The following is a 16526-nucleotide window of genomic DNA, read 5'->3' on the forward strand; positions in this document are numbered from 1 at the left end:
AGTGAATTGCAAGTCCTGGAAAGCAAAAGCCATACATACCAGGTTAGAACCACTCGACACAAACACACACCCCCCTCCTACCCCACGGGAACTCGGTTCCCGGGGGGCCTCAAATTCGGCCTGCCTGACAAAAACCTCGGTCCGGGGCCGGTCCGTGCCCAAACTTTGGCGATGACTGTCGCCTCACAGACCGGCCGGGACCGAGGAAAAAAAACCCCAGCTGGGAGGGAAAAAAAAAAAACCCCCCCAGCTGGGGATTTTTTATTCTAAATTTAAAAGTGAATTGTAAGTCCTGAAAAGCAAAAGCCATACATACCAGGTTAGAACCACTCGACACACATGCACACAAGCAGACCCTGACCCACCGACTCTCACAGACAGACACACTCTGACACGCAGCAGGAGACTAACTCGCACAGTGACTGCAACCCTTATTTGAAACACTCTGCTGAACAAAATGCCCTGAGATATCTTCTCACTGCTGCTTCTCAACATCAAATGGTAGATCCTCAGAAAATAGGCATCAGAGACCTGCAAAACAACACAAGGTGGTCAGTGAGGGATTCTATGGTAGCTATGACTCAGCCACCCTCTAGGCCCACACATTTTTTACACAAAAACCTCATAGAAAAGAGGAACTGTAACCTTTTATAATTGTTCCACCTAACTCTAACTATGTGCCAGGGCAGGGCAGCTCCAAACCAATGCAGTTAAGTTACAGAGGCAGGCACAATGCAGTTAAAGTTAAGTTACAGAGGCAGGCACAATGCAGTTAAGTTAAGTTACAGAGGCAGGCGCAGTGCAGTTAAGTTAAGTTACAGAGGCAGGCGCAGTGCAGTTAAGTTAAGTTACAGAGGCAGGCGCAGTGCAGTTAAGTTAAGTTACAGAGGCAGGCGCAGTGCAGTTAAGTTAAGTTACAGAGGCAGGCGCAGTGCAGTTAAGTTAAGTTACAGAGGCAGGCGCAGTGCAGTTAAGTTACAGAGGCAGGCGCAGTGCAGTTAAGTTAAGTTACAGAGGCAGGCGCAGTGCAGTTAAGTTAAGTTACAGAGGCAGGCGCAGTGCAGTTAAGTTAAGTTACAGAGGCAGGCGCAGTGCAGTTAAGTTAAGTTACAGAGGCAGGCACAGTGCAGTTAAGTTAAGTTACAGAGGCAGGCACAGTGCAGTTAAGTTAAGTTACAGAGGCAGGCACAGTGCAGTTAAGTTAAGTTACAGAGGCAGGCACAATGCAGTTAAGTTAAGTTACAGAGGCAGGCACAATGCAGTTAAGTTAAGTTACAGAGGCAGGCACAATGCAGTTAGTTTTACAGAGGCAGGCACAATGCAGTTAGTTTTACAGAGGCAGGCACAATGCAGTTAGTTTTACAGAGGCAGGCACAATGCAGTTAGTTTTACAGAGGCAGGCACGGTACAAGGCAGTCGCAGGCGATGTCTGCCGGGTGAACGCGGCGATAGCTGTGGATGCGAAGGCCGGTTCCTCAGACGAAAAAATCCACGATGACGTCGAGAGGCTGAGATGGCCGATGACATAAAACACGAGACAACGAGAAGATGGATTGGAACTGCCCTGCCCGGCAAAAGCTCTGGCGAGCTTGCAAAGAAACCCTCTCCCTTGGCTTCAGAGGGGCCCATCCCACTACAGCCCTGTCCTCTAACTTAACTTCAAAATGCCAACTCACCTGCTCATCTCTGCTCCTTGCCGTGCTCGGGGCAACACCAACTCCTGCAAAGACAGAAAAGAAGAAAGCACTGAGTTACTGTCACAATGCACAAGGTGGAATTCCCAATGTGGTTCCTTTATTCCATCTTGGACTACAAAAGCTTGTCAGCCAACCAGGGACTGAAACAGAAGAAAAACCACTCAGTCCCACCTCTCGTACTCAAAGATCCCCTGTAAAGTTCTGAAGACAGAGCCCTCAAACGAGTGTGGGGTGCTTTGCCCTGAGGCATGTGCTGTTTTTAACAAATTCGAGTCACCTCCCTTGCTTTCTAGACACTGCTCACCAGCGTGGCAGGCTAGGGGCGGCTGAGGCGAAACGTCTTTCCCCTGATAATGACTGCACGATAAACCTGCAACCCCTTCTGTCTCTCAGAATCCTGTCCGTGACACTGATTCGTGTCAGGATCCACAAGGTGGGATTTGTGATGTGGTTCTTTCCTTCTGTCTTAGAGAACTAGAGATTAGCAGCAAACCAGGGACTTTAAACAGAAAAACCACTCAGTCCCACTTCTCATACTCAAAGATCCCCTGTAAAGTTCTGAAGACAGAGCCCTCAAACGAGTGTGGGGTGCTTTGCCCTGAGGCATGTGCTGTTTTTAACAAATTTGAGTCACCTCCCTTGCTTTCTAGACACTGCTCACGGACGTGGCAGGCTAGGGGCGGCTGAGGCGAACCGTCTTTCCCCTGATACTGACTGCACGATAAACCTGCAACCCCTTCTGTCTCTCAGAATCCTGTCCGTGACACCAATGTGTGTCAGGATCCACAAGGTGGGATTTGTGATGTGGTTCTTTCATTCTACCTTCAAGAACTAAAGATTAGCAGCAAACCAGGGACTGAAACACCAAAACACACACAGAGCTTGCACCCACCTGTCCTCCAGCATCCTGGGCTGGGATATCTTGCAAGTAGACCACCTAAAATAAAAAAAACCCAAGGGATTAAAGTTATAGCAGAAACTGAGACCCCAGCAAGAACAACTGCTTCTCTCCACCAACCGAGGCTCACCTTCCACCTGCTTCGCCTTCCCCGCTGCTATCCGGCTTTACTTCCTAGAAATAAAGACAAAGAGCAGAGCTGTAACACAGTGACCGGTTCCAGCCCCGCTGCAAAGTAAAACCGTGACCGACCTTCTCAGGGGGACCCCCTCATCTGGGACAGGTGTTCTGCCAGGAGGTCAATCTATCTGCATCTGAAAGAAATATAGGAAAAAAGTCAAAGTGCTGCAGGGTAACTTCACAGCTCCAGACACCTGCTGCCAACATAAGAATACCAGCTAGACTCCAACTACAGCCCGTATTACAAATCTCCAATTACAAGTGCCCGGGACTTGTCCTTAAACACCTACAACCGGGCTGGGCGCCAGGGCAGAGCAGCTCCGGACCAAATACCACCAGATACCCATGACACGTGAGACAAGGGGACATGACAAGGAGAGAAAACTCTCTGAGACAAGAAAGTCCTCATGAGGACCGAGAGAATGCTGAACGAGATGACCGAGGAGGGACCCGAGGCGAGCCTGCCGAGCTCCGGTGACCCCGGAGGAAAAAGATGCTAATGGAACAACTATTTTCCAAGAACCGCAAAGACGGATGCCCGAGAATCCTGTGGCTAGAAGCCTCTGCCTGCCTTTGAATCGGCACAAGTCCTTATCCACTGTAAAGAAACACTGCTGCATATAGCTGTTGACACAGCTGAGAACGAGACCTAAGAAAACATCTGATCACATGCTTCTAAAGACAGATGCAATTCTGACGCCTGTCCGACCTCCCGCATCGAAGCTTCGCCGGCGCTGGGCCGAGGAACGCAAAAATGGGAGATGAACGGAAGGACCCCGGGGTTTCTCATAAGCCCCTGGGAGGACTAAGGCAATAGAGATGTTACACAAGATGCACAGAAGACACAGAAGGCACGAGAGACAAGTGACAACACACCCTGGGACTGCTCTGCCCTGCCTGCCTCAGCATTGCAAACCAAAGTGAGGCTTTCCCTCACTGGGGCCTATGGGGTCATTTCCAGAACCTCCCCATCCCCAAAGCTCACTCAAAAACCCAAACCGATCTCAGTCCTGACCCACCGCCCTGCTTTGATCCCCTCTGTGGGCTCCACTTATCTCTCAGAGGGCTGAAGATGTGAGTCACGGCGAGAGGCCGGTCTGGAGCCAAACAAAGCCACCTCGCTGTCTGGGAAGTTCTTCTCTCACCGGGCTGTTGTCTCAGACAAGTATCATCACCTATGATAAAGAAAACCAAATATAAGTGCACAATCTTAGAGGCATATTCACCTAAGAGACTCCTACTCACCAGCTCTTAGGAACTCCCGGGTCCTCCGGCCACACGCTTCAGCCACGCTCCTAGGCGGATGCCGTCGTCGCAGGGTACGCCTAGGATAAATGGAGAGCAGGCGATGTAGCGTCGCTGAAAGTTGAGCGCGCCCTCGCCGCTCCTTCCAAAGCCCCCGACTTGCCGCGACTCCTCGGCCACGCCTAAAGGGTACCCGGACCGCACCGACACGTGGACGAGGTCGAGGCTTCGTCACGGACTCCGGTAATATTTGCTGGGGCTCACCAGAGAAGCAAACCGGGTCTCTTGGCAGGTCAGTGAGGGGGCCTCAGCACAGCATCAGGAGGCAGCCTAAAACACACCAACAAGCAGGGATGCTTGGAGTTGCACCAGAAACTGCGACCCCAGCAAGAACAACGGCTGCTCTCCACCAACCGAGGCTCACCTTCCACCTGCTTCGCCTTCCCCGCTGCTATCCGGCTTTACTTCCTAGAAATAAATACAAAGAGCAGAGCTGTAACACAGTGACCGGTTCCAGCCCCGCTGCAAAGTAAAACCGTGACCAACCTTCTCAGGGGGACCCCCATCATCTGGGATGCAGTACTCTGCCATGAGGTCAATCTGTCTGAATCTGAAAGAAAGTTAGGAAAAAAGTCAAAGTGCTGCAGGGTAACTTCACAGCTCCAGACACCTGCTGCCAACATAAGAATACCAGCTAGACTCCAACTACAGCCCGTATTACAAATCTCCAATTACAAGTGCCCGGGACTTGTCCTTAAACACCTACAACCGGGCTGGGCGCCAGGGCAGAGCAGCTCCGGACCAAATACCCCCAGACACCCGTGACACGAGGGGACATGACAGGGAGAGAAAGTCCTCACGAGGACCGAGAGAATGCTGAACGAGATGACTGAGGAAGGACCCGAGGCGAGCCTGCCGAGCTCCGGTGACCCCGGAGGAAAAAGATGCTAACGGAAAAACTTTTTCCAAGAACCGCAAAGACGGATGCCCGAGAATCCTGTGGCTGACAGCCTCTGCCTGCCTTTGAATCGGCACAAGTCCTTATCCACTGTAAAGAAACATTGCTGCACATAGCTGTCGACACAGCTGAGAACGAGACCTAAAAAGATCACGTGCTTCTGAAGACTGATGCGATTCTGACACGTGTCTGACCTCCCGAATCGAAGCTTCGCCGGCGCCGGGCCGAGGAACACAAAGATGGGAGATGAACGGAATGACCCCGGGGTTTCTCATATGCCCCTGGGAGGACTAAGGCAAGAGACACATTACACGAGATGCACAGAAGACACAGAAGGCACGAGAGACAAGTGACAACACACCCTGGGACTGCTCTGCCCTGCCTGCCTCAGCATTGTTAGCCAAAGTGAGGCTTTCCCTCATTGGGGCCTATGGGGTCATTTCCAGAACCTCCCCATCCCCAAAGCTCACTCAAAAACCCAAACCGATCTCAGTCCCGACCGCCGCCCTGCTTTGATCCCCTCTGTGGGCTCCACTTATCTCTCAGAGGGCTGAAGATGTGAGTCACGGCGAGAGGCCGGTCGGGAGCCAAACAAAGCCACCTCGCTGTCTGGGAAGTTCTTCTCTCACCGGGCTGTTGTCTCAGACAAGTATCATCACCTATGATAAAGAAAACCAAATATAAGTGCACAATCTTAGAGGCATATTCACCTAAGAGACTCCTACTCACCATCACTTAGGAACTCCCGGGTCCTCCGGCCACACGCTTCGGCCACGCTCCGAGGCAGATGCCGTCGTCGCAGAGTACGCCTAGGATAAACGGAGAGCAGGCGATGTAGCGTCGCTGAAAGTTGAGCGCGCCCTCGCCGCTCCTTCCAAAGCCCCCGACTTGCCGCGACTCCTCGGCCACGCCTAAAGGGTACCCGGACCGCACCGACACGTGGACGAGGTCGAGGCTTCGTCACGGACTCCGGTAATATTTGCTGGGGCTCACCAGAGAAGCAAACCGGGTCTCTTGGCAGGTCAGTGAGGGGGCCTCAGCACAGCATCAGGAGGCAGCCTAAAACACACCAACAAGCAGGGATGCTTGGAGTTGCACCAGAAACTGCGACCCCAGCAAGAACAACGGCTGCTCTCCACCAACCGAGGCTCACCTCCCACCTGCTTCACCTTCCCCGCTGCTTTCCAGCTTTACTTCCTAGAAATAAATACAAAGAGAAGAGCTGTAACACAGTGACCGGTTCCAGCCCCGCTGCAAAGTAAAACCGTGACCAACCTTCTCAGGGGGACCCCCTCATCTAGGACAGGTGTTCTCCCATGAGGTCAATCTGTCTGAATCTGAAAGAAAGTTAGGAAAAAAGTCAAAGTGCTGCAGGGTAACTTCACAGCTCCAGACACCTGCTGCCAACATAAGAATACCAGCTAGACTCCAACTACAGCCCGTATTACAAATCTCCAATTACAAGTGCCTGGGACTTGTCCTTAAATACCTACAACCAGGCTGGACGCCAGGGCAGAGCAGCTCCGGACCAAATACCCCCAGGCACCCGTGAGACAAGGGGACGTGACAGGGAGAAAAAACTCTCTGAGACAAGGAAGTCCTCACAAGGACCGAGAGAATGCTGAACGAGATGACCAAGGAGGGACCCGAGGCGAGCCTGCCGGGATCAGATGACCCTGGAGGGAAAAGATGCTAATGGAACAACTATTTTCCAAGAACCGCAGAGACAGATGCCTGAGAATCCTGTGGCTGGAAGCCTCTGCCTGCCTTTGAATCGGCACAAGTCCTTATCCACTGTAAAGAAACACTGCTGTATATAGCTGTTGACACAGCTGAGAACGAGACCTAAAAAAACATCCGATCACACGCTTCTAAAGACAGATGCGATTCTGACGCCTGTCTGACCTCCCGCATCGAAGCTTCGCCGGTGCCGGGCCGAGGAACGCAAAGATGGGAGATGAACGGAAGGAGCTGGGGTTTCTTATAAGCTCCTGGGAGGGCTAAGACAAGAGATATGTTACACAAGATGTACAGAAGATACAGAAAGCACAAGAGACAAGTGACAACACACCCTGGGACTGCTCTGCCCTGCCCGCCTCAGCATTGTTAGCTAAAGTGAGCCTTTCCCGCACTGTGGCCCCAGAGGCCATTTCTCAAAACTTCCCCCCCGCATAGCTGACTCAAAACCCCTAACCGGTGTGAATCCTACCCCACCGCCCTGTTTTTATCCCCTCTGTGACCACAGCCCTCGTCTTATCTCTCTGAAGTGAATCTGTGCGAGGGGACGATCCGCTGCTAAGGAAAGCTGCTGCGGGGGCGGTTCCCTTTTGTGTTACGATGAATCTGCTGAGAGAATCTGAAGTATCGCACTTGATGTGACCTAGAACTTCTGGAAATTCTCCTAAAAAAAAAAAAAAAGCCAAGAAGAAGAGTCATTATAAAAGCATCTTATTGCCCCTGAACCCTCAACACAAAACCATGAACTTAAATACTCCCTGTATTCAATATTGTTTTCTTCGAGGTGTTTTCAAAAATTCTGCTGCTTCAAATGCCCAAAAAGATGCCTGCTCTTAGCAGGCTGAAGCAAATTGAAAGAGCCTCTTCACTGAAATGAGAGAGGAGCTCTTTACCCCTGCTGATTCCCCTGGAAGGAATAATGCCCCTTAGCACAGCCTGGGGTTAATATACCCCTAATTGGGCCCGCCTCTTTTTCCCACGATGCCTGGGAAAGGGGAGGCGGCAAATCCCACCGGGTATAAAGGCCCTCAGAGGGACCGTAGCTGTTTGGCTCCTCTGAGTTAAATTTGAGGTAAGGAGCTCTGCGTAGAAGAAAACTCTTTGTGAAAAAACAATGTTTTCTTTTCTGCTACAATTACTCAGGACAATGGAGCAAAGGAACAAAAAAAAGGTAAGAAGAAAAACTTTGTGTTTCAGCAGTGTTGCCAGCTAAGTCGGATAATTTATGGACTTCCATAATTATTTTTCAGTGATTACTAAGTAGCACTCCACCTGTGATTAATTAGGGTGGAGAAGAATAGTATTGATTTGAATGGTGTCTCATAGGGACCTTTAATCAGGGCTGTCTACATTCTAAATGAAAATAAGAAAAAGAATGGACTCCCAGGTGGCATTACCATTACATACCTGCTGGCCTCGCTCCCGTCGCAGATATTTGGTGCCGGGGTGTGGGTAGAAGTGCCCTGAAATGCAGCTTTAAACCCTTGAAATGCTGGAAAAGGCAACGCTTAAAATGAGCAAATGGGACAGCTAACTCCATTTAAACAAATACAGTGGTAAATAAATGGCTTCTCCCCTTTAATTTAATCCCCTCAGATATTGGGGAAAAGAGTGGTTTTCCTCACTTTAAATCTCTCTGGTGATGGAAAAGGGGGCATTTTGCCCTTAATTCAGATCCATAAGGAAGCATCATCCATGCTTTCCCGTTCCACTTAAAGTGGGAAAAAATAGAAAATGGGCAGTCTCTGTCAGTTGATACCTCTAACAGCACAGAAAAAGCACAGTTTACCTCCAATTGAGACTATTAAAATTGCAGGGGAAGTGGATTCCTCTTCAATTTGAACACAGGCAATTGTGGAAAAGGAAGCTTTTTCCCTCAGCTTAAACCCCTTTTTTCCTGATAACCCATCCCTTTTTTGGGGCTCTGAAGAGGAAGTGGTGAGGTAGAAGAGGAAAGTTGAAAACTGTCGCTGTTTCGCGTTGTCGGGGAGAGTTGTTGGCGTAGCGGATACTGACGAGATCTGTGCCGGTGTTAGCAGCGGGGCGGAGACAGGCGGGGGCCGTGTGCCGGCGTTGGGTGGCTTCGGTGGTGCACGCGGGGACGTGAAGACGCATGGCGGGGACTGGACGGTGGCTGGGCTGGGCGGTGGCAGAGGCGACGCGGGTGTCAGCAGTTGTAGAGCCGGTGTCCCGTCCCCTTTTCTCCCCCTCCGCGGCTTGAGAGGCTGGTACGAAGGGCGGTAGAAAAGCTGGGGCTGCGGGCGGGCACGGGGCAGCCGTGGGTAGCGGCAGGAGCATCGGCGATAGAAGCGGTGACTGCGCATGCGTGGATGACGTCAGCGCCGTAGGGCAGCATGGGGGAGTGGTGGACGGCAGCGCGAATTTCGGGTCGGCCCGCACCGCGCAGAATAGTGTCGGTGGGCGGCGGCGGGGCCGGCGGCCCCACGGGCGCCGGGAAAGCGGAGCCCGCGGGGCACCAAGGCGGCGCGGACGGCGCGGAGGGGGTGTAGGGGAGCTGAGCTGCGGGAACCGCGATGCCGAGGGCGGGCGGGGTGGCGGAGCCGGGAACCACGGTGTCGGCGGGGGAAGGGGGGACCGCGGGTTTAACTTGAATAGTTCTTTAGGCTATTCTTTAAGAATAGCTAATTCTTTAGCTATTTCAGAGCTATTTTAGGATACTTCAACATATTTTAAGGTCAGTCAGAGGGGACGCCCTGTGAAAATGTAGAGTTTTAGGACTGCAGAGGTAGGCTTTGGTAAGGGGCCGGTTGTGGTGCCGTGGGTTGGGTCCCATGCTGCTGATCCAAAGGTGATTTTCCAGGTCCGGTGAAGTTGCTGAGGTTAGACTCGTGAATAGACGCTGGAGGTTTGGTCTGAGGAAAATCCTGCACTAGAAAACTCAGGACACAATTTTGGTGATGTTGATTTGTCAGAAGTGTTTATAACATCGAGGGCAGCCCGAGTTCGAGGTGGGGAGGGCTAGAGTCCAGAAGGAACCCTGCGCCGTTCATAATTCTAGGAGGCAGAAGCCCGCTCCCAGCCACTGGGCCCCTGGACTCAAATGGCAGCCCTTTTAAAATGTAAAAAAACCCTCCTCTCGCCCTCCCTCCCCGACTGTCAGTTTGTCAGAGGCGTTTGGCAGTCCAAGGGCAGCCTGAGTTCTGGATGGAGGCAGCTCGGGTCCGGGAGGAATCCTGCTCCGTTTGTAATTTTGGGACGCAGAAACCCGCTCGCGGCCGCCCGGCCGCTGGACGTGAATGGCACCCCTTTTCCATGGGAAAGAAAACTCACCTCTGCAGGTTCCTGATGTCAGTTTGTCAGAGACGTTTGGCACTCCAAGGGCAGCCCGAGTTGTAGCTGGGGGTGGCTTGGGTCTGGGAGGAATCCTGCTCCATTCGTAATTTTCCTAACCCTCTAACCTTAACCCTGAACCCTAATCTTAACCCTAACTCTAACCTTAACCTTAAACCAACGTGGGTAGAAAGAAAATCATTCAAATTTTAAAATATATTCTCAGTGTATGTATCAGAAGTTTTCCTTCTTGTAGAATTCTACAAAACCCAGAATGCACTGGCCTCATCAGAGATGTCATCCTATGGCATGCCCAGAAAAACTGGATTAATGGGACCGAATCCTGGCGGCAAGCACTGAAACCGGTAGGAACTGGTGTGGGACATCAGACGCTAAAGCCATACAAGAGCTACAGCTGGTACTAAATTGTTTACAGCTATTTTCTATACAAATAAAAAGTTGTTACCACTGACATCTGTTTTATAGATATCACTTCTCAAGTCCCACTGCTGGGCTCAACCTCACTGAAGGATGACGGGAGGGAGTACACAGTGCTTCATCTTTCACTGTCAGCCCTCAAAACCACTTTCACAAAAGAAGGAAAAAAGCACGTATCCTGTTTCTAGATGGCTCCTGTGGGTTTGGACACTATCTGTTATTAACATAAAAGTCAGGAAACAAAATCATGACATCTTTTAGGTCAGAAAAAACCTTTATGACCATCAAGTCCAACCATTAACCCGGGATTGCCAAGGCCACCGCTAATCCTTGTCCTCGAGTGCCACGTGCACCCATTTTTTCAATCCCTCCAAGGATGGTTACTCCACCAGTGCCCTGGGCAGCCTGTTCCAATGATGGACAGCCCTTTTGGTGAAGAAATTTTCCCTAGTATCTCATGTAAACCTCCCCTGGTGCAACTTGAGGCCATTTCCTCTCATCCTGCTGCTTTACTTGGTAGAAGAGAGAATCATTTAGGTTAGAAAAGACTTTTGACATCCTTGAGTCCAATGTCAGGATCTTTCACTGGTCTCCAGGGTATGGTGTGATGCTTTTCATTTTCAGGTGAATGAAATAAGATCCCTGAGGCAAAGCTGTGCTCCCTGCATATCAGACATACCAAAATACTTCCGTACAGCAGCCTTTTGATATGTCTGACACCCAGACTCATGCTGGGCCTGCCTAAGTGTCATCCTTGAGAAAGCTTTCGTCCCTTTAAACATTCATGTGCCCTTTCTTCTTCTCATGTATTTTTACTACTAACAGGTTTCCCAGCTGATAACACAGCAATGAGTACATTATTCAGCCTGGATTGCTGACTTGACTGCTGGCAGTCTCCATTACAGCAACATCTTCCAACACTTACGGGTGAGGATCCCAAGCTTCATCTGAGTGTCCTGGCAGAACGTGGCTGATGCTGCAGGGCGTAATGGGGAGAGGCAGTGGGATGGGACTAGAGCCAGGGATCTCTGTCCAGACTCTACTCGGCACTGGAGTACACAAGCCCAGCTCCTCCAGTCCCCTGTGAGCCCCAGGAGATGCAGGGGAAGCAGGAGAAGCTTCTTGGGGCTGAAGTGACACTTGTGCTTCTTTTATTATATTACAGAGCTGCTATCACTGTGCCACATCCCTTTCCCTCTTATCCCACATGAACTGTGAACTGAGCAATTATCTCTGTATTGTACAGGAGAGCTGTGAACCTTAATTAATTTGTGGGTTTCAGTTCTTTGTGCTCTCAAAATGCAGTGTGTTTTATTCCTTCACTACTTCACAGTTAATAGCATTATTTATTTGAGTCAGAGTAGTCCCCACCAAGCCTGTGTGATAGTGGGTTCCCAATTCTGCATGATACACTGGGCAGGCACATTTGGGAGAAAACCTCCAATGGGCCCTCCCCACCCCGGGAAGCAAACATACGTGGCGGTTCCCAAAAACCAAACCTACTGCCAGGCTTAAAGGCACCACTGAGAGCTTGTCCCTGTGGCAGTGAAGGGCAGGCTGTGAAGGATTGCAGAAAATGCCTTATTACCACAAAATGACGTGGCTCTAGTTTTCATTATTTTCACTCTGTGGGGAAAATCCAATGTGGTGAAGCTGGTGGCATATCAAGGGCAGGGCCAGCAGCAGCAGCTGTGTCTTTCCCAGGGAGAGCAGAGCCAGACATGCTCACAGACTTCCCAGGCCAGCCTTTGGGCATGCACCAAACTGGGACGGGAGCCCGTGCGCTGACTTGCCGACAGCCAGAATGGGGCTGGCAGAGATAGGAAAACCCCAGGGCTTGTGGCGCCTCCACACACTGGATCCGTGGGCCGCTCCAAGCTCTTTACACACCGCTAACTCATGTATTTCCCTGATGCATAATTCATACCTTTTTAGCAGAAGGTAAAAACTTCGTAACTGTTAACGTGCAAGTGTTCATTAATGTGAGTATGCCATACAGCCCTTGGATTTGGAAGGCGCTCTTGAGAAAGAGCCAAAGTCTGTGAGCAGATTTTTTTTGAAAGCTCAGAGGCTGGTGGGCACCAGTCTCCAAATGATTCTCCAGTGGCTGCTGCTTCATCCCGGTTCCGCTGAAGAACTTGGAACATCATAGAAGCAGAAATAAACAAACAGATAATTTCCTCTATACAAGGCATGGTGCTGGATGTGCTGTATATTCCACGTCTCTGTCCTGCACAGAGAAGTCAACCAAGCACAGAAGGGAGATAAGAGCATTTGTTCCCACAAGGAACATGGAGAGGATGAAAAACAAGTTTTCTGTTGTGTTCCATGCAGGGCTGTTTATAATGCCTGTGACTATTTTTAAGCCTGAGAAATGAAGGGCTGCCAGCTGCAGCTGAGGGAAGGTGCATTGTATTCTGGAGCACTGTCAGGTGAACAGAGCAGATACTTGTTACCCAGCAGCCAGCACAGGGACATCGGTGACACCACCCTCCCCATCCCTCTCCTTGGCAGAAGTCTGGCTGCAGGCACTGTCCTGGTAAGTGGAACTGCGTGCCTGCTACTGGGCTGACACCAACATTCACAGGGACAATGTCACTGTGAAAAACCTTCCAAAAGATATTGCTGGGTGGAAAAGGCAATCTCTAGGTGTAGAGGAGTAGCAAGGTCTGCTGTTGCTGCTGCCTGTTCTGTAAGACCATGTTTGGCGGTATGGAGACATGGGCAGGATGAGGGCATGGGCAGGATGGAGGCACAGATGGAATGGAGGCACAAGCAGCCAGGAGTACCCTGCCCCTGTTGGAACAGAGGAAGGATAGCTGCCTGTGAGGCTGCCCCAGGAACCAGGGATGGAGAGCAAATCAGAGAACATCAGAGATACTCCAGCTCCTTTGGCAAGGTGAACAGCCAGCCCCTTACAATCTCTCACCCCACTGCTGACACACAGGAACTCCTGGATACTGACAGCAGCTATTTTCAACAGCCTCTGACACAGTAGAGTGAGAAATAATTTCCCAGAGCCAGAATCTCTCTTTTGAGTGTTTTGGAGAGGTCTGAGGCCACCCAAACTCATGCTGTAGAGTATCACGGACTCTGGAACTGGCTCCCCAGGGAAGTGGTCACAGCCTGAAGCCTGACAGAAGTCAAAGAAGCATTTGGAAAATGCTCTCAAGCAGATGGTGGGATTTTGGGAATTGTCCTGTGCAGGGCCAGGAGTTGAACTCAGTGATTCCTCCAGCAGCAGGATGTGTCCATCATCCAGTGTCTGCGCTATGGGGACTCAGGAATAGCAGACAAAGATGTCAGTGCTTTGAAGGACTCCAACCAGGGGCAGGAATCTTTCAATGAACCTCCTTGGCCAGACTCAACTTCCTAGAGGTAACAGAGGGGTTTTGCTCCAAAGCAGAAATTCCCAAGCACTGCTGACGGCCCCACCCCAGTCGGACCAGTCACACCAGGGATCACAGCCCTGGCCAGAGGCACAGCTCTGAGTCTGGGCAGGGCTGGGGGGGCAAAGAGCTGTGCTGGGAGCAGCCCCTTGGCAGGGACACTGCCCACAGGGATACCCCCAGTGCTGTGGGGCAGTTCCACTACAGAAATAGTTTTAGCAGTTTGGACTCACTGGTACAATGATAAAGTAAGGAAACTTCCAAATTAAACCCCACAGGGATATCCACTGAGGGGAATTTCATTTGCTGACATACCTAAGCCATGGCCAAGGTTGTACAGGACAAGTGTCTCAGCCACTGTTGCAAGCACCGGAGGGACTCTTACTACAGAGTCATGGAATCATTAAGGCTGAATGGCAGAAAATATTTCCAAAAAGGGCTGGAAGCAAACGGCTGTGCTGAGGGGAAATACAAAGGGCAGGGCAGAGCTTGGGATTGCAGCAAGACCATCCAAGTGGCGCTGGCTTTGGCAAAGCAGCACCTGTAATTTCATGCTCATCCAGCCCCCAGGCTGGCCGAGCTGTGCAGTTTGTGCAGCACAGAGCAGCCCTCAGCCCTGGCCAGCAGCCCTCGCTGACACCCAGGGTTGACCCACGCCCACCCACACCACCGCCGCCCACTGCTCCTGGCTCACCTGCCATCCCTCTGCTGCCAGAAGCAAAGACCAAGGAAAATGTCTGTATTTACCACTGAGAGCTGCCTGAAACCTTCCTCAGACCTCCAGACCTGCTATATCCAAATGACAAGTGACTGTCAAAGTACGAGCTCAACGCAGTGCACAAGTTTAGACCTTTCCCATAGTTTTGGAGATATTTGTGCACAACCAGGCAGGCTGGGCTTAACACACACTCCAGTGGAAAAGGGCAACTTCCCAGACCTAGACCTGGAGCAAAGTGTCCGGGGTGGCTCGTTTTCATTGCTAAATCCCCCAGAAAACATCCACAAGCAAAACAGAGAAAGGGACTTGGAACAGAAGAATTTGAAAGCCTAAACAAAGGTCAAACCACAAGTGTTTGAGCAGTGTGGGAAAAGCTGCCTGCCCTTACCTCCTTTTCCAAAGGACATCATACCATGTTCTTATTTTACCTCCTGCAGTAGTGACAGCCTTCCCAGCCTCACGGTAGCGCAAATGTCTTGTTGAAAGCTCCCAACAACATGCCACAATATCAGCAGATGCCTGTACTTGTGCAACGCCTGCCTGCCCCAGCGCCGATCACTATTTGCTAATACAAATCCTTACTTTTCATGTCAGTGCGCCTCTCCAGTGCAAACAGCAAGTCGGAAGGTGACCCTGGTTAAAGGTTCCTGATAACCTGTAGCAAGATAGTGACTTGGCTTATTTTCACTTACATATTTCCCTGGAGAAGCTGTAGCTGTCAGGAACCTGGATTCAAGCAGAAGTCCATAAAATCTCATGCAGTGTCTACCTGAGCTGAGGAGGAGGAGCTGGACATAAACTGAAACTGTTTGGACACCAAAAGCACTTGGCAAAATAGAAACAAAACGCAACTAGTCCCCATGATACGCAGCCAGCCACACCACTGCCTCTAGTGTCTGGTTTCCCAACTGGAACACTTTCCCAGGGATATTAGCTTGAGGGGGCTCAGCCAAGCCCCTGCTCGCAGCCCACTCCATGCAGATGCAAGCCAGGGATCACAGTCCCGTTCTCCCGGAGGGGTGGGAAGGCTGGGGCTGGGTTTAGGGAGGTTGGCGGCCACTGAGAGACTTGGCTGCCAGAGTGCTAGTGCTGGAAAAGGCCCCGCAGTCATGCTTTTGGAATGCTCCCCTGCTCCTAAGACATTACACAATTATTTCCCCTCCCCGCAAACCCCCCTAATATAAATGTTTAAGAATGAGCTCAGCAGTAAAGAAAGGGAACTTTTTTTCCTTTTTCTGAAGAAAACACAGAGCGGCCACTCCATAAGCAAGGCTGTCCATGGGGACACTGCTGGAGCAGGGGCTGTGGGGACGGATGTGGGATGGGGCAGCAGCCCCCAGGCTCCCATCCCAGGTCAGACACTGCCTGGGAGACCAGGCAACTTGGGACCCACAGCCCAAGGCCACCGTCAAGGGATGACAACCCGCATCAACGAAAGTGCAGCTGACCCACCCTCACCACACCCAGGGACCCCCAGCCCAGGCACGTTCACCCCACCCTGTCGCACTGCATCCCACCCAGCAGCCCAGCTGGGCCACCCACCCTATGCCCCATTCCCCCACCCTTGCACTGACCCCACACCCCAGTAACCCCAACTTTAAGCCCATACCTGACCAGAGGCAGTAACCCTACACCCCATTAGGAACGCAGATCTCAGTCCCTCCAAACCCGACAAGGAAACCCTGACCCCAGTTCCCCCAAGCCCCAGCAGTAACCACGAAGCCCTGTTTCTCCGGACTCCACCAGTAACTTAGACCCCACCACAACCAGTAACCCAGACCTCAGTTCCCCCAGATCCCAGCTCGGGCCCCCCTCCCCACCAGTATCCCCCCGTCCCCGGCTGTCCCCGCTCCGCTCGGCTCCCCCGGACCCCGCACCTCTCTCGGCCTCTGCCCGGTCCCGCTCCCTTCTCCAGTTCTGTCCCGGCCCCGCCGCGCGGCTCCGGGCACCGCCCCGAGCGGGGCCGTACCGTGAT

The 16526-nt window shown here is 51.6% G+C and overlaps 1 protein-coding gene and 1 long non-coding RNA gene across 6 annotated transcripts; one reads left to right on the forward strand and one right to left on the reverse strand.

Annotated features, from left to right (window-relative positions):
* Nucleotides 1-4633: 4633 nt before the first annotated feature.
* On the reverse strand, nucleotides 4634-10290 carry LOC147650103 (uncharacterized). Of its 4 annotated transcripts, none has more exons than XM_086852438.1 (8): nucleotides 8505-10290; nucleotides 8123-8207; nucleotides 7188-7379; nucleotides 6254-6315; nucleotides 6132-6175; nucleotides 5972-6037; nucleotides 5708-5787; nucleotides 4634-5637 (listed from the first exon to the last, which is right to left on the reverse strand). In XM_086852438.1, exons 1-3 carry the CDS (start codon nucleotides 9037-9039, stop codon nucleotides 7274-7276), a joined length of 726 nt encoding a protein of 241 aa, XP_086708564.1. In that variant the 5' UTR covers nucleotides 9040-10290; the 3' UTR covers nucleotides 4634-5637; nucleotides 5708-5787; nucleotides 5972-6037; nucleotides 6132-6175; nucleotides 6254-6315; nucleotides 7188-7273. The 4 variants fall into 4 exon arrangements, with proteins under 4 accessions (XP_086708564.1, XP_086708563.1, XP_086708562.1 ...); XM_086852437.1 differs by having other exon boundaries at nucleotides 5871-6037; XM_086852436.1 differs by having other exon boundaries at nucleotides 6254-7379.
* LOC147650104 (uncharacterized) lies at nucleotides 7763-11765 on the forward strand. Of its 2 annotated transcripts, XR_015276897.1 has the most exons (4): nucleotides 7763-7886; nucleotides 10263-10371; nucleotides 10493-10613; nucleotides 11270-11765. It is a non-coding gene; the product is annotated as an uncharacterized LOC147650104 (long non-coding RNA). The 2 variants fall into 2 exon arrangements; XR_015276896.1 differs by lacking the exons at nucleotides 10493-10613; nucleotides 11270-11765 and having other exon boundaries at nucleotides 7800-7886; nucleotides 10263-10478.
* Nucleotides 11766-16526: the final 4761 nt, after the last annotated feature.

This window comes from Cyanistes caeruleus, chromosome 16, assembly GCF_971803275.1.
Source record: "Cyanistes caeruleus chromosome 16, bCyaCae1.hap1.1, whole genome shotgun sequence".
Taxonomy (NCBI): Eukaryota; Metazoa; Chordata; class Aves; order Passeriformes; family Paridae; genus Cyanistes; species Cyanistes caeruleus.

What these genes read in the sequence shown, in the direction of transcription:
- LOC147650103 (XM_086852438.1), bottom strand. Translation starts at nt 9,039, where the DNA reads ATGCGCAGTCACCGCTTCTATCGCCGATGCTCCTGCCGCTACCCACGG. An exon ending in TTTAATAGTCTCAATTGGAG is followed by an intron (nt 8,208 to 8,504) that starts GTAAACTGTGCT and finishes TGCCTTTTCCAG; the next exon opens with CATTTCAAGGGTTTAAAGCT. An exon ending in GACGGGAGCGAGGCCAGCAG is followed by an intron (nt 7,380 to 8,122) that starts GTATGTAATGGT and finishes TTTTTTTTTTAG; the next exon opens with GAGAATTTCCAGAAGTTCTA.